At 35.7% G+C, this 27991-nt stretch overlaps 1 protein-coding gene across 4 annotated transcripts in view; it reads left to right on the forward strand.

The window, feature by feature from the left end:
* Positions 1 to 21795: 21795 nt before the first annotated feature.
* The window catches only part of GRIA4 (glutamate ionotropic receptor AMPA type subunit 4), a 386992-nt gene continuing 380796 nt past the window's right edge, over positions 21796 to 27991 (forward strand). For 3 of the 4 annotated variants that reach the window (XM_030918824.1, XM_030918822.1, XM_030918825.1), the window contains exons 1-3: positions 21796 to 22151; positions 22632 to 22809; positions 23998 to 24156. In XM_030918824.1, coding sequence (XP_030774684.1) covers positions 22722 to 22809; positions 23998 to 24156 — 247 coding nt within the window. In that variant the 5' untranslated portion in view covers positions 21796 to 22151; positions 22632 to 22721. The remainder of the gene's footprint in view (positions 22152 to 22631; positions 22810 to 23997; positions 24157 to 27991) is intronic. The other variant, XM_030918823.1, reaches the window with a different exon arrangement.

Here is a 27991-nt window from a genome sequence, read left to right on the forward strand (position 1 = left end):
ATCAGTGCTTTAAAAAAGCATTTTTATGTAATCAGAAGGCCACATAAATGGCCATTACTTGATTGTGATGACAATTATGGTTATTGATACTGACATGTCAATTTTCTATATGTGATCAAGAGTGACTCTTGATCAAGATCAGAATATAAGCAGTCATCCAACAGTGGACATTGGATTTGCATTTGGAAATAATGGATAAATTTAGCAAGAACAATAGTTACACACATACACACACTCACACACACTCAGATGTTCTTTCACCATCTCTATAAGCTCCCTCCAGCGTTAGAGCTCTCGTAACAACTAATATTCATATATCTTAATCAATATTTATTATACTGTTTCTATGTAATTTCACTTGAATTTCTCACTGATTTTTGTTTTCAGACATTAACTGATGAAAAACAAGCAGAATAAGCAGAGCAGTATATGATCGGTATGTGAATCTGGGGTCAGGTGTATAGGGAAGCCTTTTTCTGCTATTTTTTTCTGGCTGCTAGTTTACCCCTTCAAATTCCTTTCTTTAGGATTCTATTCTTGTTCAGTGGGTATAACCAATGCCAACCCAAAAGGAACTTCACAAATATTCAAAATACTGACAGCAGAATGTTTTAAAATGACAATAGTTACAAATATATAGAAAAATCTGAAAAATAACAGGCAAGAGTGACTACTATTGCTCTGGAAGGATTGTAAGGTATGAGTGACTCTTCCATTTCCAGAATAAAATATTATTGCATCACAGTTTCAGCATGCACAAATGAAACAACTATGCTAATCTAAATCATTGCTTGGATGTCCATAAGGATTTCCACCAATTTAAAGAATTTAGTTTAGACATGCTGGCATCAAGAAATCAGAAAAAGTAGTGAACATTTAGCAGCAGAAGTTGATGACTTAAAAGTCTGTAAGTAGGGATTAACAGATCTCATTTTAAGTGAGAATAGATAACCAAGCTGGGATAAAATGGAGAGGTTTTTAGTGCTTAGCATTTACTATCACCCCATCATTTTTATACTTGACACCTAGAGTTCTTTATTCTATGCCTTTGATTTATCTATTTCTTAATTGTTCTCTGCTCCACAGGGTTTCCAGTGAATCCTCAAATAATTGAAAGCATTTATCTCCCCAGTGGTTGGGCTTTGGTCACTGTTGGACTGAAACAGCTCAGTAAACCGATCATTGTGTTCATGTAAAGGTGTCAGATTTTAAGATGAAATGGCACAGCATCCACAAGGCAGCCCTTTCAACTAGTTAATTACTTTAAATCATTTTTATATTGCCGTATTTTGTACGCTAGTGCTAGTTACGGTAGCAACAGCATTACAATCTAACATGGATCTGATATCATGTCATATAGTAATTCTACCTCCGCAGATACAGAAACCATAGCTTTAACCCTTTAAATCACATCATACAACTAAAATAGATGGATATTTTGAAAGGTACCATTGCCAATGGATGGCCGTGGCAGAAAATTTTAAAGGAAATGGATAAAATTGAATACTGGCAGTCAGAATCACAACTTTGTGATGGCCTATGTACATTAAGTTTAAATACTATGCAACATGTAAAAGTAGATAATTAGAACAACACAGAAAAGCAATTGTATTTTCATGTGCAATTCTACTCCCAAAAATAGTGTCTTTGAAACACTAGAGTCCTCTCCTCTAGTTGGAGATATCAAAACTTGAAAATATTTGTTTAGTTTATTTTCTCTATGAAATAACAAGAGTTGTAATATTGAAATATACTGTAAAGTACAAGTGGATTTGCTAATAACAGTAGGGCACCTAAGCTAGGTAGAATTATTTTACCAGCTTTAACTTTTGAAGGAAAGAATGAATTTAGCTAAATTTTCTTACTGATCCTTTAACATATACAATTATTAAGGCAAATGTAATAAGAAGTCTACATTACAGAAATATCTACTACATTATAAAAACTGGAAACATCATTTAAAGCCAGAAAACCTACATAAGGAAGATACAATGTCAGTAAATGGAGAGAGAAACCAAACTAGGAGGTAAACAGAAACATTTTAATTGTTTTATCATATAACATCTATTACTGTATAATCAATAAAAAACAACAATAAAATATTAGCCATATAATCTAAAAGGTTTTAAAAATTACCCACGATAATCAGAAAGATCAAGGTACAATCCAAAATTTCATCGAATTCAATGAATTGCAAATCATTTAAAATATCACTCTTATATTTTATTTTTACAAATAAAATTTCCTTATTAAAAATTACAAACACAATATACTTTTATCTGTAAGTATAATAGAATAATTTGTGAATAACTTATACAACATAAAAGTTTTCAAAATCACCTAAAATTAGACTTCTGAGAAAATAATAAATTCTTTGGTAAATATCCTATCATAAACCTCATGAGTTATATAAAAACATATAACTTACGTACATATTCTATGTACTCTTCTTTGTTCTATCATGGATATTTATGTTGTGCTTTTTTTCTCCCCTTCTTCTCTCCTCCCAACCTCCCGTTTTTCACCCTTCCAACCTCCTACTGCAAGATAACTAAATAACCTTGCACCCATCATCTATACCACTCCTCAAACATGCATTTAATCACACACACATATATGCTTAAATATGTTAATAAGCAATGTATATACACACATATAGACATATATCTGCATGTGTGTACATATATACATACATGTGTATTCACATATATAAGGCATTTTCATCATTTGTATTATAGAAATGATACAATAATATATTTGTCTCTGAATTTTTTTTCTCACTTTTGAAACAAGACTAGAAACCATTACACATTTTTTTCTATTAATTCATGATACTTCACAGGATGCATATGCCACAATTTATCCATTCATTTTCTTTACATTTCTCCTATCTCTCTTTCTTTCCTTCCTTCCTTCCTTCCTTCCTTCCTTCCTTCCTTCCTTCCTTCCTTCCTTCCTTCCTTCCTTCCTTTCCTTCCTTCCTTCCATTCATTCTGCTTCCTTCTTGTTAATACTAAAAACACTACGGCCAATATATTTCTGTATATAGTCTGATGTATTGATACACTTTTTTCCTTTGGGATACTTTCATAGGACTTGGATTGCTTCATATTATATGTAAGCTTTTAAGATTAGTAGATGTGGCCAGATTGATCTTGAAAATGGTTGTAGTAATACTTAATTAAACAATTAATATATGAGACTGCTGAATCTCCATTAGCACAAAGTGTTAGTACTGTTTAATTTTTGTCAAACTGCTAAGTGTAAATGTTACATTTTAAAGTCGTATCTCATTGTTACTTTAATGTTTGTTGGTCCAACTTCTGGACAGTAGAGAGAACCTCACTACATATTTTAGGCCATTTTATTTAATCTTTTCTGAATTTTCTACCTATACCATTTTCCTTTGGCTTCATTAGAATTATGAATTGTAAAAATCTTTTGAACATTATGGATATCAATCTTTTAAATGCATATAATCACTTTCTCAAACCATTATGAATTCTCACTTTTTATAGTAAGAATACACAAAATACTTTCACAATCAGAAACACTTGATATATGCATAGACATGCCTTTTATATTTTAGCTCTTAGATTTACTGTCTCAAAGTTCTTTCTAAATCCTAGGTGATAAAATAGATTATTATATTTTAATTCTGATCTAAAACACTAATTTTAGACAAAGATTGTCAGAATACATAAATAAAACAAGACCCAACTATATGTTGTCCGCAAAAACTCACTTTAAATATAAAAAAAGAGCTAGGTTAAGAATAAAGAGGTGGAAAAAGATATGCCATGTTAACAACTGATAAAAAGAAATTGGGAATCAATATATCAATATCAGACAAAGCAGATTTCAAGATAAGGAAAATTATCAGGGATAAAGACCGGCATTACATAATGATGAAGGAGTCAAATCTCCAAAAGTATTGTATGTGTATGCACCTAATAACAAAGCATTAAAATACTTGGTGCAAATATTTATGGTACCACAATGAAAAACAGACAAATTCACCATAATGGTTAGAGCTTTTAATGCTCCCCTCACAGTAACTGATAGATCCAGCAAGAAGAAAATCAGTAAGAATAAAGATGTGATCAGTACTATCATCAACATGATCTAATGGATATCTATAAAACACTCTATCCAATAATAGCAGAATATACATTCTTTTCTGGTGCACAGGGAAGATTTACCAATATAGACCACAAATGTACCATGCCAATGCAAAATATTAATAATAGGAGAAACTGGTTATGGAGCTTCTGGAATTTTTTGTACTCTATAATTTCTCTGTAAATCTAAAACTATTTTAAAACAAAAATTACAATAAAAATGCAGATGAGAATTTTAAGTGTATTTAGAACTGTAATATTCTAATAAGTACATTATACATGGAAACTCATAACAATGGGTTTTAGATCTCTAATAATATATAAAAAATTAAGATTTTAAATTGGTTACATATTTAGAAAGAAATGCAATTAAGTTACAAAACATATTTTCAATACTAGCATAGATCTCTTTTAATTAGCAAAATACACAGCTTTGAACATATTTTCAATACTAGCATAAATATCTTTTAATTAATAAAACAGACAGCTTTAAATATATCAAGTGTTGTTTCTAATTATGTAATAAATTTCAATATGTAATGTATGATTTAATTACAAATGAAATAAATACTCAGAGAAAATATTTTGGTACCTGTTATAGTTTGTTTGATCACTGCAATTCTCATGTTGAAGTATGATTTCCAATGTTGGAGGGGGACCTAATGGGAGGGTTTGGGTCATGGAGCCATATTCCTCCTGAATGCCTTGGTGCCTTTATTATGGCAGTGAGTGAATTCTCTAATAGTTACCACTAGACTTGCTTGTTTAAAAGAGCCTGATGCCTCCCCTATATCTCTCTTGCTTCTTCTCTCATCATGTGATCTCTGCATGCACCAGCTCCCCTCTCCTTCTGCCATGAGTAGAAACAGCCTGAAACCCTCACAAAAAACAGATGTTGGCACTATGCTTCAAGTACAGACTGCAGAACCATGAGCCAACTAAACCTCTTTTCTTTATAAATTACCCAGCTGCAGGTATTCCTTTATAGCAACACAAATGGACTAAACAGGATCTCTATTACGTTGTTAACAGTAACACAAAGGGTCTAAAAAGTACCTCTATTATGTTTCTTAATTATGTTGGTGCTTGTCTTAATAGTAGATTTTAAACATTAATATCAATGTTTGTATATAGTCAAAGGCAGTGTCATGACTATCAAATGCTATGATAAAGAATTATGAAGGGCCTAATATTAACTATGAAAAAGCATTCGACAATAAGAAAAAATCTGCACAAAATGCCACTTAACATTTCAAGTTATTGTTTATTGCAATTCATTAACAAACCAGTCAATATACAAACGTATATAATGGCAATATAATTATTTCATGACAGAAGTCAGTGGCCTCCTGTTGACAAATGATCAGGTCATTGCAACACGTCCTTACCACTATGTTTAAGGTAGTATGTGGCTTAAAGTTTACCTGATTTAAATGTGAAGAGCTTTCTGTAAAGTTCACACTCCTTCATGTAGAAATCATAATTTAGTACTACTCTTCCATGAAAATAATCTAACATTTAGGAATATGAGGCAATATGCCATCTTCTAGTACAATGTAAGTCTTCTTAGACTACTTCAGAGTATCTGAATTATTGAAGAATTTCAATCTTTGCATGTTTTTACAAGCCAGTACAAAAATCAATAATTGTTCCATAAACTAGACACACATTATTCTTATACCTAGATTATTATTATACCTAGAGTGTAACCAAACCTGTGAAAATAGTTAAAATATTTTTTTCTGAATCAGATAAATACACATTATATATTGTGTTCAGGCATTGCTTTACTTTTTGTCATTTATCTTTTATAAACAAAACTGTTAGCTGTTTGAAAATTTACAAATTGTTTTGCTGTGTAAAATATAAAGAACCTATCAAGTTTCAAACCCTTATTTCATATTATATTTTCATTACATATTTAAGATTATTTAATTCCTATATATACAGACTAATCAGTTTTAAATGGATTCTCACAGAACTGAGTTTTACTAAAACCTCATTTTGTTTACAGCACTCTATCTTATACTACAGTTACTTGTGAGTTTGACATCTCTAGGCAGGGTATTTTTATGCACTTTGGTATCTTCCCCCAAAACACAGCATCTTCACATTGTAGGTGTTCAACAATCATACAAACTTTTGTACCTCTCTTCTCTTCTGGTCTCCCTTACCCTCCCCTCCCCTCCTCTCCTCTCCCTTCCTCTCCCCTTCTCTCTTCTTCCCTCTGTCCCTTTTCCTCTGCAAGTAAAATGGAAGGCTTATAGGCTGTGGAAGGCTTATAAGTGTGTCATAGAATACTGATCTCAGTTTTGGGGATAAACAGATGATGATTGGACCTTCCAGAAACTTTCTGGTCAGTCAAATCTAAATTAAAGTGGAATTATCCAGGCCTTCTCTAAGGGAGATTCAGATGAATTGGAGTCATTATCTACTGTCTCACAGGCAGTTAGCACACTGAAGGATAATCAGCACTCACTGCTCATCTGCAAGGTCCAGAGGACAACCACAAAGGTGATCCACCACATGGCTGGTTCCACCACATAGAGAGATCCACCACATGGCTGGATCCACCACATAGCCAGCTGCAGAACACTGTCCATTATAGAAGAGGCCTATGAAACTTCTAAGGAATTCTTCTAGATGCCTATGGAGCTTGTAACTCAACCCAAGGCACTGTCAACTGAGGGTCAGAGGACAGGGAAGTTGAGTGGGTTTCCTAACAGGTGACTCTTCAACTGATCACCCCCAAATTTTATCTTCAGATATACTGAATAATTCCGTACCTTTGCAGTTGATGTGCTTTACAATAGCTTCATGTTGGCGGTGAGGTGACTCTTCCAACAATGCATGTGAGTTGTGTAAATGAAGAATCATCATTCTTTTAATACTCAACATGAAAAACTTTTATTATAGCCAAGATCTGTACCCATTTTTACAAGAAATTTCAATTTAAAGTTTTCAATTAAAAAGACAAATTGTTTAATAAGCTCAACTCTGGAAAAGTGGTAAATAATTATAAAAATCAGTTGACATTTTTATTACTAACTTCTGTGAAGCTGTTAGTTTTTCATAGATGAAAACTAACAAAAGTGTGGAGAAGTTAGCAAATAAAAAGTCATGAAACTGCATTTAGCCATTCAAAACATAAAACCTGATTTAAAGAAAAATATAGACAAAAATATGTTCACAGGAAGCTCAAATTTCTTCTTAAAAACTGAAACAAAATTATTTTCAAGTTTGACACAAATTCATAACTCAGTATTTTCCTTATACTTTGCAGTTAGTTATTTTTATTCGTATTGTTTAATACATCAAATACTTATATATCTATATCCAAGCCTGATATTGATGTCTTCAAGTACATTTCAATTTTAATTTCAGCTCCTCATGCCATAATCTGGAAAAGGTGGAAGGCCCTACTTTAAAGAGACAGGTTCTATCCCAGATGTTCCATGAGCTCTGAAGGAGCTTCCCCTCTTACCCATTAAATGAATATAAACTGAAATGTCTTCAGCAGAGTATGAGGCTAGCACCTGGGTGCTATAGAAATGCAGAATACTAAGTAATTGCATTTAGCTGGAGAATCACAGCAAAAGTGAATACAAGAAGAAAAAAGTGAGGGGGAATAAACATACAAAAAGAGAAAAGTTATTTTTCAGATAGAACAGTATGTTCAAAAATATAGGAGCAAGACATTTTTACTGAGTTTCATGCTTTCATCTCATTTCCTCGCAACTCTCTGCAACTAGTTTTTATCACTCACTGATAAGCTTAAACTGCTTTTGGAACTTCATCAATAGCTTTTTATGATGAATGACCAATTTTATGGCTATGTTATGTGTGATCTCTGTAGCATTTGGCACAGTTATCATTCTCTCTTCTGGATACTCTATTTTCACCTGAAGTCCCTGACACCATTTTCTCCTGCCCATCTGCTTAGTCTGATTTCACTTCATGGTGGACTCCTCTGGAAAAAGTCCTAGGTCATTTTATTTTCCTATCCTACACCCTTTCCCTGAATTTCCTGTCCCTTCCATCTGATGAGTGACCACAGGTAGGCTGACCTCTCCCAGATTTACACATCTGGTCCACATCTCTTGGCTGAGCCTTGGATTCAAATGTTCTATTGCCAATAAGATGTATCAGTTATGTATCTATCAAAGTAATGAATGAATCAAAAAATTAACTCATTTCTTACCCCCAATCTTTTCATTTTATTATGTCTATATTGCATCAAAAAATCATTACCCCATTCACCAAAACTGGAAACCCAGCAGCCATCTTTTCTCTTGAACTCTAAATCCTACGCTGTAGTCATTTCATTCAGTCCTACCACTGCTATCTCTGAAATCCATCTACTACTATGTGCCACTGCTTTATCAAATTATGAGAAAAATACAGTTTGTGAAGTTTTAATATGCAGATTTACATTTTGGAGTAAGACCCCTGGTCCCTATGTTAGCCCTCCATATGTCCATCCATCATACATGAGTTTTTCATAAAAATAGTGGGATTCATACAATCTAAAACGGTTAATAATGATGCCTTAAATCATTGCTTTCAGCATTTCTGAGCAGTTTACATACTACAAGATACTTTCAAAATGGTTAATTTCATAAACACAGGTCTCTAAATTCTAGATATTTGCCATTATTTGCAATGAGAACTGGACTGACTATAAAAACCATATGACAACACAGAGGTTTGTTATTAATGTAAGGCAAATTACTTGAAAGAATTGGCAAACTTAAGAAAAAGACAGTGTTCTACATATGCTGACCCGTTAGGTAAAGTTGTTGTCAGTAAGGTGTTACATAACAAAATTTTGTATACATGTACATATTTTTGAAGCAGATGTGTAGACACAAATACTTTATCCCTTTAAAGCATAGATGACATTTTAGTCATTGAGAAAATAACTGCTTTTTGGTGAAACAACTCATATTATTTTTAAAAAATCCTTCTGAAAATGGATACTTGGGAGTTTATCATCATGTGGTTTTGTTGCTGATAAAAATGTACATGTATCTCCTAGGAAACAAATCCACTTAGTTGAAAAACTCAGGAATATAGCCTTCAAGTAAACAGTCCTGTATATTTTAAACCTATTACTAAAATAAGACTTTTGATAAAAGTACAAGAGTAATTGGATGAAAATTTCAACACATCAGTTTTTAGTAATTTAGTGTACAGGATTGAAAAATAAATATGGTAACAAGGTAAACACAACACAGTGAACTTGTTCTAGTTGGATTTATATGTTTTTATGGTGTATTTTTGAACTTTGATAGCCATTAAAACCAGTACCAAAACAAACTGAAATTATAACCCCACCTTCAAATATCTATAGAATAAAATATTAAAGCAAAATTTTGGAATGAATAGAGTACATTTGATGACATTGCTCTCACAAAACATTAATAAATAAAATATACAATAATATAAAATGTAGAATCTTATTAGACTTTATTAAAGATTATGAAAACAATAACACTTGAGAAAAAATAAGACTTTACTCTTATCAAGTAAAATTCACTTAAAATACCTGTATTTTCTACTTCTCAATTTTTATATTTGCATGATCTTATCTCCAAATACATTGTGTTGAAGTGTAAATATATATATTACGTATATAGATGTAATTTATAAATACTGCTAAATATATATTGGGACATATGCTCATTTTATTTTACTATTAGAAGGGTGCAGTTAAGAATTCTGATACTACTATCTATGCAATGTTAAATGTCCTTCATAAGATTGAGGTATTCACAGATGCCTTGTGTTTTCTATACCTATAATCTGTCTCACCCAAGTTCTAGCTTACTCTATGCATCTAGAATGAAAACTCTGCAAATTCCCAGAAAGTCTACCAGTAGAAAACATACAACCCCTCTTCAATGTCTTTTTTTTTTTTTTTTTTTTTTTTTTTTATTATACTTTAAGTTCTAGGGTACATGTGCATAACGTGCAGGTTTGTTACATATGTATATTTATGCCATGTTGGTGTGCTGCACCCATCAACTCGTCAGCACCCATCAATTCATCATTTATATCATGTATAACTCCCCAATGCAATCCCTCCCTCCTCCCCCCTCCCCCCTCCCCATGATAGACCCCAGTGTGTGATGTTCCCCTTCCCGAGTCCAAGTGATCTCATTGTTCAGTTCCCACCTATGAGTGAGAACATGCGGTGTTTGGTTTTCTCTTCTTGTGATAGTTTGCTAAGAATGATGGTTTCCAGCTGCATCCATGTCCCTACAAAGGACTGCAAACTCATCCTTTTTTATGGCTGCATAGTATTCCATGGTGTATATGTGCCACATTTTCTTAATCCAGTCTGTCACAGATGGACATTTGGGTTGATTCCAAGTCTTTGCTATTGTGAATAGTGCCGCAATAAACATACGTGTACATGTGTCTTTGTAGTAGACTAATTTATAATCCTTTGGGTATATACCCAGTAGTGGGATGGCTGGGTCATATGGTACATCTAGTTCTAGATCCTTGAGGAATTGCCATACTGTTTTCCATAATGGTTGAACTAGTTTACAATCCCACCAACAGTGTAAAAGTGTTCCTATTTCTCCACATCCTCTCCAACACCTGTTGTTTCCTGACTTCTTAATGATTGCCATTCTAACTGGTGTGAGATGGTATCTCATTGTGGTTTTGATTTGCATTTCTCTGATGGCCAGTGATGATGAGCATTTTTTCATGTGTCTGTTGGCTGTATGAATATCTTCTTTTGAGAAATGTCTGTTCATATCCATTCCCCACTTTTTGATGGGGTTGTTTGTTTTTTTCTCGTATATTTGTTTGAGTTCTTTGTAGATTCTGGATATTAGCCCTTTGTCAGATGAGTAGGTTGCAAAAATTTTCTCCCATTCTGTAGGTTGCCTGTTCACTCTGATGGTAGTTTCTTTTGCTGTGCAAAAGCTCTTAAGTTTAATTAGATCCCATTTGTCAATTTTGGCTTTTGCTGCCGTTGCTTTTGGTGTTTTAGACATGAAGTCCTTGCCCATGCCTATGTCCTGAATGGTACTACCTAGATTTTCTTCTAGGGTTTTTATGGTATTAGGTCTAACATTTAAGTCTCTAATCCATCTTGAATTAATCTTCGTATAAGGGGTAAGGAAAGGATCCAGTTTCAGCTTTCTACTTATGGCTAGCCAATTTTCCCAGCACCATTTATTAAATAGGGAATCCTTTCCCCATTTCTTGTTTCTCTCAGGTTTGTCAAAGATCAGATGGCTGTATATGTGCGGTATTATTTCTGAGGACTCTGTTCTGTTCCATTGGTCTATATCTCTGTTTTGGTACCAGTACCATGCTGTTTTGGTTACTGTAGCCTTGTAGTATAGTTTGAAGTCAGGTAGCGTGACGCCTCCAGCTTTGTCCTTTTGACTTAGGATTGTCTTGGCAATGCGGGCTCTTTTTTGGTTCCATATGAACAATAGCAGGCTCTGAAATTGAGGCAACAATTAATAGCCTACCCACCAAAAAAAGTCCAGGACCAGATGGATTCACAGCTGAATTCTACCAGAGGTACAAGGAGGAGCTGGTACCATTCCTTCTGAAACTATTCCAATCAATAGAAAAAGAGGGAATCCTCCCTAACTCATTTTATGAGACCAACATCATCCTGATACCAAAGCCTGGCAGAGACACAACAAAAAAAGAGAATTTTAGACCAATATCCCTGATGAACATTGATGCAAAAATCCTCAATAAAATACTGGCAAACCGGATCCAGCAGCACATCAAAAAGCTTATCCACCATGATCAAGTGGGCTTCATCCCTGGGATGCAAGGCTGGTTCAACATTCGCAAATCAATAAACGTAATCCAGCATATAAACAGAACCAAAGACAAGAACCACATGATCATCTCAATAGATGCAGAAAAGGCTTTTGACAAAATTCAACAGCCCTTCATGCTAAAAACGCTCAATAAATTCGGTATTGATGGAACGTACCTCAAAATAATAAGAGCTATTTATGACAAACCCACAGCTAATATCATACTGAATGGGCAAAAACTGGAAAAATTCCCTTTGAAAACTGGCACAAGACAGGGATGCCCTCTCTCACCACTCCTATTCAACATAGTGTTGGAAGTTCTGGCTAGGGCAATCAGGCAAGAGAAAGAAATCAAGGGTATCCAGTTAGGAAAAGAAGAAGTCAAATTGTCCCTGTTTGCAGATGACATGATTGTATATTTAGAAAACCCCATCGTCTCAGCCCAAAATCTCCTTAAGTTGATAAGCAACTTCAGCAAAGTCTCAGGATACAAAATTAATGTGCAAAAATCACAAGCATTCTTATACACCAGCAACAGACAAGCAGAGAGCCAAATCAGGAATGAACTTCCATTCACAATTGCTTCAAAGAGAATAAAATACCTAGGAATCCAGCTTACAAGGGAGGTAAAGGACCTCTTCAAGGAGAACTACAAACCACTGCTCAGTGAAATCAAAGAGGACACAAACAAATGGAAGAACATACCATGCTCATGGATAGGAAGAATCAATATCGTGAAAATGGCCATACTGCCCAAGGTTATTTATAGATTCAATGCCATCCCCATCAAGCTACCAATGAGTTTCTTCACAGAATTGGAAAAAACTGCTTTAAAGTTCATATGGAATCAATGTCTTTTTATACTCAATGTTTCTGTCCATTTGACATGTTCCTTCTCTGCCCATGTTACCAGGGATTTTGCTTATTTGATATGGATTCTACCTCCAAGCAAGACAGTCTGCATGCTTTCATGCTTGTTCCAGAAGCATTTTCATTTGTTTGGTTTTGGGATTTTTACATTTTCTTTTCTATTCTCTTTTGAGATAGAATTTTGCTCTGTCACCCAGGCTGGAGTACAATGGCGCCATCTTGGCCTACTGCAGCCTCTGCCTCCTAGGTTCAAGCGATTCTCCTGCCTCAGTCTCCCGAGTAGCTGGAACTACAGGTGCACACCACCACACCTGTCTAATTTTGTATTTTTAGTAGTGACAGGTTTCACCATGTTGGCCAGGGTGGTCTCAAACTCCTGACCTCAGGTGATCCTCCCACCTCAGCCTCCCAGAATGCTGAGAGTACAGGCATAAGCCACCGTGCCAGGCCCTGTACATTTTATTTTCTCCAATTGCAAAGCAAACTTCACCCACTTTGCTCCATCAATCCATGAAACTTAATATTTCATTTGAAAGTAATCTCCTTTATTATCTACTTAATTTTTATTTTAAGGTAGGTCATGTTCACTTTTTTGTGATTTTATTAAAATATACCTCAAGTAATATTTTACATTTGTACAGTACAATCAAATATTTTACTTATGTGCAATATCTATCCCTTCCCACAAAATTCCTATGAGGAATCTAGTTATCAATTTTATCTGTAGCTACACCCCACCCACTATTTCAGAACAGTGAGAGATTAGTAGATATTATCAATCTATTCTTTAATAACAGTACATAAAAGCATAACCAATTTGATTTAGTATACATGTGCAACAGACTATAATTTACTGGCTTTAAAAAGTCTGTATTTATCACTTGTTGTGATGATTTTAAAGGATATATTAAACCAGCAACATCAAAATGACCACAATAATAATAACAATATATTTTAATTTGAATGATATTGTCTGGGATAAAAGTGTGCAAAAGAAAACAAAAATTACCCAGAATTCTACAATCCCTTGAAAATTACAAATAATGCTTCCTGTAATATGCATGTGGCTTTATATGCAGAATTATATCATAATTTATGTAATTTTATAATATACTTTCTTACTATATTTTTTCTTTCTTCCAGAATGAAAGTATTGAACGAATATTCAGATTTCAATGGTATATTTAGAGAAGTAGTTATTCAGCACTTTTATAAATGCCTTATCTGTAATCTCTACATTAGACTATGAGGTGTTCTAGGAAAACACACATTGCATGAGAGTTTCTGAAAGGTCAGGGAAGCAGAGAGGTTTGTGAGCAAAACCATCTTGAAAGTGAGGTCATTATGGCTCCATGTTATTTTTGTTAAAAATGCTATGCAAAATATATTCAGTCACAGCCAAGGATATTTTCAAGAGAAGGTAGTAGGATAAGGTGTAACTAAATATATACAACTCAATCTCCTTAGGTGCTAGAAAAGAAATGAGGGAGAAGAATCAGAAAACAGGAGAGAGAATGTTCGGTACAGAACTTAAACTCAACAAACTGAGATGAATAGGATGAATAATAGGAACTTGGAGATGAAGGGGTGACTCCAGTATAAATCACTTTGAGTTGTTTTAAGAACCAAGATGGTTATATAACTGGAGTGCCTACCTTTATTTTCTTTATTTAATATTTTACCCTTCCCAACAAAGTAAATATTTTCATATGAAATAAATAAATTTCCTTCCTTCCTTCCGCCCTTCCTCCCTTCCTCCCTTCCTTCCTTCCTTCCTTCCTTCCTTCTTTCCTTTTTCGAGATAGAGTCTTGCTTTGTTGCCCAGGCTGGAGTGCTGTGGCGTGATCTCTACTCGTTGCAACCTCTTCCTCCCAGGTTCAAGTGATTCTCCTACCTCAGCCTCCTGAGTAGCTGGGATTACAGGCACCCACCACTACGCCAACTATTTTTTGTATTTTTAGCAGTGACGGGGTGTTCCCCTGTTGGCCAGGCTGTTCTTGAACTCCTGACCTCAAGTGATATGGCTGCCTTGACCTCTCAAAGTACTGCGATTACAGGTGTGAGCCACTGCACCCGGCCTAAAGAAATACATATTATTTATCTAACTTTTTTTACCATGGCATTGTGTTAATTGTCTCAGTAATTACTGATAATTCTACAGAACTGTAAAAGTACATATATTTTCCTTCCTAAATGTTGTATAAGCTTCAGCTTAAATTAGAGCCAAAGCAAAGATAACTGGTACAAACCAAACTCTTGGCTTTTCTCATACATATATATGAGAAATGTATAGTCCAAAAAGTACAGGCTCTACGCCAAAAAGATGTTGTTTTGAATTCTGCTGCACCATTACTAACTGAGTGACACTGGGTTGGTTACTTCATCCCTCAGAGCTTTAATTTTCTCATCTCTAAAACAAGGCGAATGCTATCTCAATTGAAGGACTGTTTTAGGAACTAAAAATTACATTATTATATTATAGTAGTTGCTTAATAAAAGACAATTATAATCACTACTGTTATACTGTACAAAGTAAAATTACATTTTAAAATACTGAACATGTATTTTGTGAATGTGTCCAGTGCAGATGTTTAAATTGGAAAAAACATAATTTAACATTCACTTTACAAAATCTGAGATATCATTTAAACGAATTTGATTATCCAAATAATTTTATTAATTTTCCGTCAACTGCCTGAATATGAATCAAGTTAACAAAATGACCTGTGACTCAATAGGATAAATACTGTTAACAAGTAAGAGGGAAAATGTATAGCTCGAAGCTTTATTTTGTGTCATTTCTCAATTTAGGTAGCAAAATATATATTAATGTCTGCTCTATGCCAGGCTTTTCAGAATCTGGCTTTTTTTTTTTTTTTTTTTGAGATGGAGTCTCGCTCTGTCGCCCAGGCTGGAGTGCAGTGGCACGATCTCGGCTCACTGCAAGCTTCGCCTCCCGGGTTCACGCCATTCTCCTGCCTCAGCCTCCCGAGTAGCTGGGACTACAGGCGCCCGCCACCACGCCCGGCTAATTTTTGTATTTTTAGTAGAGACAGGGTTTCACCGCCTTACCCAGGATGGTCTCGATCTCCTAACCTCGTGATCCGCCCGCCTCGGCCTCCCAAAGTGCTGGGATTACAGGCGTGAGCCACCACGCCCGGCCCCAGAATCTGGCTTTAATCAAACTCCTGAGCCTAACTGGCTACTAATCCCCATCATGATTCCTACCTTTGGCTACTCATTGTTCAACTAAAACACAATCACCTCTTCCCTTTGGAATGCGCCTCTGTTTCTTAGCTCATGAAAATCTTTCAGCCTTTTGTAACCCAGTACAAATATTTTCTTTCCCTGATGCTTTACTCGACTATTCCTCTCCTAGAATAGGCATTGAGATGCAGAACCAGCAGTGGGATAGAAGTAGATTCTTGCTTAATATAATATGGTGTTTGCCTAGAAAGAGATCACATCCGGTTTCTACCACCAAAGTAGGGTTTACAACATAATTCTTTGTACTCACTTCCATGTGTGTGTTTTTGCATATATGTCTATGTTTGGGATCCTTTATGTGTTGGGAACAAATACCACGATGAATAAAACACTTTCCATTCCCTCATGATACTGTGATCCATAGAAAATGTTCTAGAAATATATGGTGAATGGATGAGTGAAAGAGGGAAAGACTGCCAAGTTCTACTCAGTGACCTCTTTCAATTACAGTGACTTGAGAGAAGAATGAGGAACATAAAACAAGAAAAGTAATCTTTCTGGTGTAATGAGGATTCTGTAGTCCTGGAAGAGAGATAATTTATCAGCATTAAAGTCACGCACAATGTCAATCAGTTTCATGGAGAGACCATGTGAGGTAGACAGATGACAAAAGATTAATCAAGCAACTGCTATAGGGCAAGATTAGTGTGCTGATTTCATGCAAGGTTGACAGATAGATAAAAAGGTAAAGCAATATATTCTTTGAGGCACTAGGGTATTGTTCCTATTGCTGGAAAGTGACAGCAGCAAAATATATGAAAATTGGAAAGTATCAGCTTAATTGGAGAAAAATATATAGGCATTGAAAGAACTAGGTTTTGCAAAGAAATCATTAAGCTAATAAATACACAAATAAATGTATTAAATTGTTGGTAGTCATTTGAATAATGTGCTCACTTCTTTTAGGACAGAATATCACAAACAATGCCACGTATTTATACTAAAATTTGTAAAATTCGATGTTTCCTAGGAATACAAATAACTAAAAATAATAGACATGGGTTTTCAGTAATCATCAGTAGCTGAAAACAAAAATATAGTACCAAAAATTCAACTGTTTTTGGAGAACTTAAGTTTAGGTTTAATATCATAGATAAACATATTTAACTCGATTGTGGGAGCTAGGTTTCTTAATGTTGGAGAAGTAAGGTATGGATCAGCAAGAAGGGAGATTAGAATTAATGCTATAGTACTGAATTTGAATTGCAAACATCAGTAGCAACTCAATTTTAACTTAATACATAGATAGATGGATAGAGAAACAATTATAGGTATGTACACCAACATGGGTTATATATGTATATATATACTCTCCTATGTGAGAATCTGGAAGCAATGATAACTCAGTAATAGCAAGCCCATTGCCAGATCTTGGTTTTTAAATACCATTCTGCAATGAAAAGAATAAGAACTCCTTATTGAAAAGACTTATACTAAGGCTAGGGCAAGGAATACAAAAGATAATGTATAGAGAGCTTCCTGTAGTGACAATAAGCATGGAAATGTTCAGAAAACAAAAGGATAGACTCATATCAATAGCTCCCAATGTCCAATGCTGGACCAATTTGAGCAGCACAATAAATAACAAATAGCATAGTATCAGACTATAAAACCCAAAGTATAAAATAAACCTAAATTCCCATCGATGATAGACTGGATAAAGAAAATGTGATACATATACACCATGGAATATTATGCAGCCATAAAAAAAGAACAAGATCATGTCCGTAGCAGGAACATGGATGGGGTTGGAGACCATGATCCTTAGCAATCTCACACAGGAACAGCAAACCAAGTGATGAGAACCCATAGACACACAGAGAGAAACAACACACACTGGGGCCATTTGGCGGGTGGAGGGTGTGAGAAGGGAGAGTATCAGGAAAAACAACTAATGAGTAGTAGGCTTAATACCTGGGTGATAAAATGATCTGTACAACAAACCCTCGTGGCTCAAGTTTACCTATGTAATAGACCTGCACATGTATCCCTGTGCTTAAACGTTAAAAAATAATATAAATACATAAATATACATGTGTCCACACTGACTTAAATTAATGAGTAAGTTTTTTAAAATGGGAGAGAAGAGACAACGCTTCAATACAAAAATTTCAAGTAATTTATGTAGATACTCTCCCCTAATGGAGAGTAGGACATACTTAGTTATTTACTTCCAAGGAATACAGTATGGAATGAAAGCAAACAGTTAATTTAGAGTGGATAAAATGTGCAAAAACACTTTAACCAACTGATGAAGGTTAATGTCACCAATGATGTCAGGGGAAATCATGGATTCCATTGTATGATGTGTTGAGAAGAGCATTTCACCTGTATGGTACTCTTTCTGAAAATCCATAACCGCAGTCTGATCCTGAGAAAAGTATCAAGCAAATCCCAATTGAGAGACATTCTACAAACACTAGTACTCATCAAGCTGTTGATGTCATATGAAAAACAAAGATGAAACTGTCACAGAACACAACAAGGAGCTATGACAACTAAATATAATGAGTTGTCCTGAGCTGGATCGAAGCACAGAAAAATACTCTAATGGAAAAACTGCTAAAACTCTAAATAAAGTCTGGTGTTTAATTAATAGTGACATACCTGTGTCAGTTTCTCATTTTTGACAAATGTACCAGAGTAACGTAAGATGATAACATTATTGAAAACTGAAATTGGGTGAAGGGTACAGGGGAACCCTCCCTAATTAGAAACACTTATGTAAATAAAAGTTATTCCAAATGAAAGGTTTATTTTTAAAAAATATGGTTTGGTTTCCTAGCATCAGATTTCTGATCTAAAGTGCAAATCTGGTCATTTTGCCCCCTTGCTTATAACCATTCATTGTTTCTCTGTCTCTATGAGATGAAGACAATACTTCTGAGTGAGATGGTACAGGAGCCATCTCTTGCTTTGCTTTCCAGCCGCTCTTCCACTACTTCCCTTCATATAACCTGAAGTCTAGTTTTACCAAGCTTTTAGCAATGTTCAGAAAGACATAATTTTTCTCCACCTGATAATCCCTACAACCACAGAGCAATTCAGTTCATTTTTTTAAATTTCTGTGAATTTTCCCTGAATTCCGTCAAAGTCAGACTTAGACACTCTATTTTGCTCACATGGCACTCTGCACCTCCCTCTATAGGAGCCTTTATCACATTTTGGGGGGCAACTCATTATTGACAAGAGTTGCCAGTTATGTGCCAGAACTGTGTTGAAAGTTTACATCTATCCTGTCAGAAAAGAAATGTTAAGTAACGTATCCAAGACAATACAGCTAAGAAATTGAGGGCCATCTGAAACCAGTAACTAATTATTATTCTGAAAGCCTGAGGTCTTTCCAGTAGAACACATTACCATTCTGAATGCTATGGATTCTTGCAGTTTCCTTTTCAGCTCCCAGACCCCTCATCACACCTTAAATTCATTAACTCCGTAGGTTTTAATAAAGATAGCCCAGTCTCTGAAATCAGACAACTTGAGTCCCATCCTTAGTTATGGTTTCATCACTTACCAAGAATATAATCTTGAGAAAGAATCTAAATCTTTAGTTGGGTTTCCTAACAAATGCAAGGATACCTAACGTTTTTTATAGATCAGGTGATATAGGTATGGCTTTAGCACAATACCTTGCACATTAGTGAGCATTCATAAACATTAGGCGTCTTCTAAGAATATCAGGGATTTTGTTTTGTTCAACTTTATATCTCAGACACTTGGAGAATAAATACACATCATAGGTGCTTAATATACAACTATTTGACATATATGTACATCTGTGTACATGTACATAGGTATATAATACATGTATATATGATATATTTCTATGTATCATACTGATAAAATATATTTGATACATATATTAATAAATATACATGTATACAATTCAGATAAAGAGAGTTTAGGTTTAGAAAGTGAAATAGAGGTTTTAACTACTTGGGAAAATAGAAATTAAAAACAACTGGGTTATTATTTTGGAAAAACATAGTTGTGTCATCTGTGGTTATATTAGTCCAGGTGTTATCATGACTGTTAAGTTCGGGGTGGGGGGGGAAGAACTTGTCCTGCATCTGTATCAATGATGCTATTACATCATATGAAAACTCAAATCTTTCCATTTTGAGAAGAATTAAAGTTAATAATTGCCTCTGGATCAGGAAGGGCTTCACTAGTTACCCAAGCAAGTGATGAGTTTGGTGGATTTTGAAATTTTAATTGAACTTGAATTTTATGTGTCATACTCTATTATCCTTTTACAAGAGAAAACAGAATGCTATTATTTACAGACTTGTTTTTTAACGCAGACAAATTAAAAAAGGAAAAATGCTTCAAATCTCACTTGACTTGCAAGACTAAAACTTCACAAACTAAAATGACAAACGTATGATTTGTAAAATACAGTTACGAGTACGTTTTTTTTTTTCATAACAATCTATGGTGAAATGTAATGGGAAATCAGACACTTTTTTTTTAAGATGTGATTTTAAAAATAAAATGCAAAACTTAGGAAATAGAAAAGCACTCAAGTTTTAGCAGGGATTTTAAAATATCTTTTATAAACTACAAATTCAGGTTGAGGTATGCATTACCTCAAGTGAAATTCAGTTGAGGTAATGCATACTTCAAAAAGCCGTTACCAGGCTTTCTGCAAGTCCCTTGCAAGAATTCAACTTTAAGCATTGTATTCTCAAACATTATATCAGGCAAACCTTGGCAATTGCTATATTCTTTTTAAAAATTTAATGGCAGACGTCACCCTAGGTTCCCTAACTTTTAAGGAGAACCTGTCCTTCTAATGATTCTCTCACACAGTTTATTGGAACGGGAGATTATATTTAGTAACTAGATCAGGAAATCTCAAACCATGCAGAGGAAATCAGAAACTGTTCACTTATGGCTACCACAGTGACTGCTTCTGAGTGTGGCACAAGCTCAGTCCAAGGCAGCCAGATGAAAGGAGAATCTTAAAGGTGACTCTGGAGAGGAAGTGAGACTGTAACCCCAAAACTTTCTAGGATAATTCATTTTCACTTCTACCCAGTCAAAACAACTATTGACATCATCAATGAAGTGCTTAAGTCTACCTGGAGGTGGCGTGGGGCAGAGTGAGCATTCCAGAGTCCCAGACAAGAGGAGGTGTGCACGAAAAACACTATCTTCCTGTCAGACACCTGTGTCCACCGCCCCAAGCATTGCCTTTCTGGTCCTTTATCAGCCTTTGGCTGTGTCCCTCCTGCTGCTGCCATGGACCACAGCACAGAAAGATAGGGTCCTCCGGAATGGGTGACTGGGTAGAAAGCAATCGGATCTTTAATCACTTTTCCTACTTTATACTTCACACAGTTCTTATTCCTATTTCTGCTTCATGCCTTTCAAACAGAATGTTAGAGGCCTCTTTCAATTTTCATTTCTCAGTCTTTCCCCCATCCCGTTCAGTACTCTAAACTTTGTCAGTTATTTAAAATAACCTTTTACCCCCGCCTCCCCTTCCCAGGATGTTTCAACTTCTCTGGCTCTCTTCCCCATCCTTTACCTCCTCCAATTCTTTTCTCCTGGTCCTGGCCTCTTAAATCCCCCCGGGGCTGCCCTTTGCTTGTCTTTTCTCCTCCCATCCCTCGCTGAACCCTTTCACCTCATCCATTCCCTTATCAGGCTCTCCAGATTCCCGGGCTGTTTGCTGGTGAGAAATCTTTGCTGCAGCGAGGACCGGAGTCCCCCGCGCGCAGCCCAGTGGCAGAAGAGGGCTAGGCTGAGAGGAAAGCCAGGACTGTAGGAGAGGGAGGCAGCCTGTCCTCCTCGCGAACCTGCAAGGATGCGGCAGGGGCCCGGGGGCATGGGGAGGTATTAATCCCCCGGAGCCCCCGATTGGGGCTTGCAGACCTGGCCCGTGGGCCAATTTTCTGCCTAGCGCAGCCGGGAAGCAGAGGTGCCAGGAAGATCAAGAGAGGGACGCTGGGGGTGCCCATCCCCAGAGTCGGTCCCTCTGCGAACAGAGGAAGAAAAGAGGAGGGAGTCAGCGAGTGGTGAGAAGGGAAAACCTGTCTCCTGACTGGCTCCGGAGTGTCGGGGAGACTGGGGCGCTCCGGTGAGCACCCAGGGGGTGAAGCCAGCCGAGCGGTGGGCGAGGGGCGTGCGGAGGGAGTGCGCGCTCGGGGAGGGGACGCCAGGAGGGCAGCGTTGCTCCGGGCTAGTGCAGGCTTGGGGGGATGTCCGCTGGTGCGAGCTAGGAACCGCGTGCGGCGGCCGCGGCGCCCGCGGCGCCAGTGTTTGTGTGTATGTGAGAAAGCAAGGGGCGAGCGCGAGTGCGAGTGAGGCAAAGATAGAGCGCATGTCTCATCCCTGCGAGCAGCCACTAGACGCTCCACCACCATCTTTTGCATGTGCAACATTTGCAGCCGGACAGAAAACCTCTCCCAAGGCTATGGAGACTGCGGGAAAAATCTGGCGGCTCGCGATGGATTGCTAAGGGGAAATAGTCATAATCTTAAACCACCGAAACCTCTTTCCTTTTTTTCTTTCTTCTTCTTTTTTTTTTTTTTTTTTTTTTGGTTGATTTTAATTTTAGCGCCATCGTCTTCAATGCTTCTCTGAACAGCCTTTAGGAAGAGTGCGAGAGAAAGAGAGAGAGCGCGCGCCAGGGAGAGGAGAAAAGAAGATGAGGATTATTTGCAGACAGATTGTCTTGTTATTTTCTGGATTTTGGGGACTCGCCATGGGAGCCTTTCCGAGCAGCGTGCAAATAGGTAAGGTGTGTTCCGATAGGGTGTGCATGTGGCTGGTTGTAGCAGATATCCGAAAGTGAGTTAAATGAGTTGCTGATAAGCAATTCAGGGAAACCTTCAGCAGTTCCCTTCCCCTCTGTTTCCCTCTTCTTCCTTCCTCTCCTTTACAAAAAGACTTCCTTTTTAGTGCGGGTTCCTTTGGAATACACCCAGGGCAGCCCACCCATCCGTTCTCAAGCCATAGCCCTATTTCCACCTTTGGCTATAGTCGCTTAAGTAGGATTGAAATAAGTTGGGGGAAAGCCTTCGGGGAATTTGGTTGTATTTTGTATGATATTTATTTTCATCTCTTTCTCTAAAGCGTAAAGTGATGTCGAGTTTGTTTAAAAAAGAAAAAAAAAAAATCCACTTCTTCCCATTCTGGGCGCCGCAGCTTGCTTGCTATTACAGAAAGACACTGTTTGGGGAAAAAGACATTTCCACCCGCACTCCCTGCCTTTTCTTGCTACCGGTTAGCAGATTCCAAAGTTAGCTCCCTTTCCAGGAAGCTTCTCCCCTTTTATTTTGTTTTCTTCTTGAAGCTTTTGCCCTTATTTCTCTGCCTCGACTCTATTTCCAGGGACACCCTCCATCCTTGGCTTTTCTTGCTATTCTCCTCTACTGTCTTTTAATGGGACGCAGCTATTGAATTTCTTCCAGCTAAGCCCAGCCTCAACACTGCATCATTTCTCGTGGATTGTGCACAAAACGGAGTTAATTAGGCTGAGTCCATGAGCTGCAGGAAAATAAAGTTCACTTCTTCTTTCTGATTTCCCTCTTCCCTGTGTGGCACTATATCCCTTCATTTCCGTATTTTAATGTAAATCTCTTTTCTGCTCATCTGCATGCATCTTAGAGATGCCTTGAGGTGGCTGATGTAGCAGTGTGCTGGGAATCAGGGGGAGGGCAAGGGAGAGAAAGGAACATACACTAAATGGTCTCAGAGGTCATTGTGATCATGACACCTTGGGACAAGAAAAGGCTGAGCTGCTCTAAAGACTAACTACTAAGCATGCACCTTAGGGACAAAGGGCAGTCTCCCTAGATGTGGCAAGTATAGCTCTTTAATTGTATGTGCTTGTGAATGGCAGTAGATTTGATTGTGCTTGGGGTGGGTACAATGTTTACAAGAGGAAACATTGAATGTGCTTTTCCTGCTGTTTTTAATAGGTGGTCTCTTCATCCGAAACACAGATCAGGAATACACTGCTTTTCGATTAGCAATTTTTCTTCATAACACCAGCCCCAATGCGTCGGAAGCTCCTTTTAATTTGGTACCTCATGTGGACAACATTGAGACAGCCAACAGTTTTGCTGTAACAAATGCCTGTAAGTAAAACATAAGTTATGAAAAATGAGAAGAGAATTAAAACCAAGCAATAGAGTCCTCTTCCTCTTTGTTATTATTTAATTTTTTTTAGAAAGAATTTCAAGATTCCCACAGTTGCCTGGTTTCAGGACAAATCAGAGTTTAAAACAAGACTTCATCTCTGGGATATTTAGCTGGTTTCTTTTCTTTTCTTTAATTTATTTATTTTCTTTAATTTAATTTCTTTAATTTATTTTTCTTTTCTTTCTTCTCTTCCCTCTCTTTGCTTCTTCCTTTCTCTTTTATTCATTACCTGTCTGGATCATCCAAGTTAAATTCTCCTTTAACATTTTAGTGTTATTCCTATCATCTGAATGTCAATTTAGTGAAAACTGTGCTCAAGCTAGTTTTTTATTCTGTTGCTTTGGTTTTTCTTATTTGCTTTTCACTTGAGTAAGCATAGGTCTTGCATTTAAAGAAGACACATGCTCTTTTACACTGATGAAGGCCATGGAAAGCTTGCTAATAGTGAGAAAAAGAGGGGAGTGGTGATGTGGAGGATATATATTTGAGTCGGTTGGTTGACGCTGCAGATGATCTGGTGATGTCACTTGAGGCTGCCCTGCCCTTATATTCGGGGTTGTAAATGTCTCTTACTATCACGTAATGCATATATCCTGTGGATATAACTCCATGAATCCTTACTTCGATGCCAAATCACATTAGGCTCCCATCCACCTGAATTCACCAACCAACCCAGCTTTATCTATTATCCCACACAATGAAACTAAAAGGGTGAGCTCACCTAATGCCATAAGAAAGCAGTTGTACAATTCCTTCTACTCGCACCAGGATAATGTATAATTTAATGTAAAAAAAAAAAAATACAATCAACTCTGCATATTAGTTTAAAACATATTGAAACATGATCAGTCAATAGCAGTTGTATTGCCTTTTCCTTCTGGAAGGAAGTGCATGTTTCAAATACCTCCTCACATTTCTATGCTAATTTACCAATGTTCTAAATTAATAAATTCAGGTAATGACTATAGATTTTGTAAGAAGTAGGAATAGTTTCTACATAAAATTTTGCATGTTTTCACAGTTAATAAAATGTTCAAGCTGAATTGTAAAGCCTTTTTATCGTATCAAGTTGGGTACATTTTTATTTAAAATTCTTTCAGTACAAGAAAGTGTACTGAACAAAGAAACTAGTGAAATTGAAAACAATGTCTTTAACTTTGTCTGGAGGACATCTGTTTCATCAACTTAAATTATTTAATTTGTGTGTGTCGGCTATTAATTCATCTAGCAGATAATATGATTAATTTTTCTTAATTTTTGGTGTCTAACTGTTAATTCTTTTTAGAACTTAGTTTCATGAGGAGCTTGAAGCATGTGTCACTTTTGCAAAGTGTAGAATTACACTGTTTTTCAGGAAGGCTATAGATTCTATGAGTTGCTACTTAATTTTTAAAAATCTCTTGACATATTTGGTGATAAAATCAATATTGCATTAAAGCAAAAGGGAGTCATTTTTAATCTGAAGTACACATAAATTAGAACAAGGTTTGTGGGTAGTCCTTTTGGTAAAATTCCTCAGTTATTAGTTTTATGTTCTGAGTTTCAAAAGGGATGTCAGCATTCTAAGTAGTTCTAAGGAAAGCATTCTTGTTAATATGTAAATATTATTTGTTTATTTAAGTATTTATTTCATGTCTCTCCTAAGATTCTGTCAGTACAAATCGTACTACCTTTAAAAATAATCTATGATCCAAATACATGTGAAAGTACTTTATCAATAGTAATTATTTTAAAATATTAATTATTATTATTGAATTTTGAAAGATTTCCTTACAAGTGGCAGATATATCTGTTTTATTTTGATTCATTTTTACAAATTAAGGTCTTAAATATTCTAAAGTTTGTATTGTGACTTCCAATGTAAACTATATGAGGCTAATCCTCTTTTCCTCCTTTTTGTTTGTTAACCTGATTTGGGATAATTGTAACTAGTATTATTTTATTTATGTAATGAAAATATATGTGAAATCAAGTGTTACTGGTAAAGGACTTGTAAACATGATAAATATTAGCAAGTTGCATACAGAATTAAAAAGTAGAAAAAATATGAAACGTAGAGTATGCTGTTCTTTAACATATAAGGATTGAGAAAATTGACACGAGTAAACTTTAAGTCTGTTTATTTAGAATCCAAGTATAATGCAGTATTAGTGACCTAATATTTGTTATAATCACATACAATTGACTTTGCGTACGTTTAAAATTTTTTTGAGAAAACAAATTGTAAATAAGGAGAAAACATTTTCTAGCAGAGAAAAGGAAAGTTAATTTGACAAATGAGTATGCTGAACATCCTTAAGGCAAATCTAAGCAGAATTTGGGGAAAAAATCAATAGTCAGAGTGTGGGTCAGGTGATTGGTGTTTGTTGAATGGACTGACCAAGACCATACAGACTCGTGATTTTCCAATCTAATTAAAGGTAAAATGTAAGCAGTAAACATAAGGCAACCTCATTTATCAAGCTCTATGCCTTTGAGTACAAAAGGGTAAAAATAGTCTTCAAATTTAATATTCCAGAGAATTTACATGAAACTTATTCCTCACCATGAGATGGACTGGATTTTTAAATTTGTAATGTTAGATTAAATATAAAGACATAATATGTGGCTGGTTAAGTTTATTTTAGTCATGATATTTCTACAGTGGTTCCTTGTAAAACTGCAGGATCTGGTCTTTCTGTGAATAAGGGCCATTAAACAGTATATGTTTAATTATTTTGTGGAATGTATACTCAAAAAAAAGACAAAGAATAAAGCGTGTTGGTTATCTAGAGGACAGCTTATTTAATGCTGGTTCATCTGCCTCAAAACTAAATTAGTGCTCTAAGAATACTATGGTAAGATAAACTATTCTGTGTGTAGAGTTCAGATACTCACAAGTCTAAACCTGATTAATTTAAACTTATAATTTTGGGTATAAATTCCACATTCCTGAGGAGGGAAAAATTTTGGCTTACAGTTTATTCCAATTATTCTATTGTTGGAAAGTCACACTTTGATGAATATTAAACTAAAATTATGTGAAATACAGATAATACAAAATTATGACCTATTACAATAACAAAAAAAGTGAGTGTAATAGCCCTTGTAGTCAAATTTCAAGATGTAATTACAAGTATACATTTTTGTTGCGATGTATCTGAAATACGAAGTATGACACAATGGACATTTAAAACATATAGGCAACCTTCTTTAATTAAAACATCATACTGTTGCATCACAGGTAAATAACAAAATAGTTACCTTTGCAAACAAAAATGCTAGTTTAATTGGATATGTCCAACACAAAACAATTTGAGATAACTCAAAAGCTGGCTGTTTTCTCATATTTTTCAATAGTTAATGGATAGAAATATTTTGGTTTGGGGGATGATATATGTTCAGTTTGACCGGAAGTAATAACGAAAATACTAAATTAGTCCATCTCCAAATTTAGCAAAAGATAAATATATTTTAGTCATTTTGATTATTAGTTTAATTCAGCTACATTAGCAATCCTGTAAAAGAATCAGTCCTTTAAAAAGGCAGTCCCTGTCCAATGTAATCCAGAAATATTCAGATTCTGAAATGAGTCATTTAAATCTCAGATGGCAATAGGAAGTACCAATAGAATGGATCAAGTACACATGTATTATCACCTTGATGAAATAATAATAGAGTTTTATAGGCTATTTTCAACTTTTAAAATTTTGATGGAAAGGACTAATTGATTAACATTTTTCTTGTTTTAAAGAGTGATATTTTTTACCTTGTTCTCTTTTTCTAGCTAGA

Source organism: Rhinopithecus roxellana, chromosome 15, assembly GCF_007565055.1.
Source record: "Rhinopithecus roxellana isolate Shanxi Qingling chromosome 15, ASM756505v1, whole genome shotgun sequence".
In the NCBI taxonomy this organism is placed as follows: domain Eukaryota; kingdom Metazoa; phylum Chordata; class Mammalia; order Primates; family Cercopithecidae; genus Rhinopithecus; species Rhinopithecus roxellana.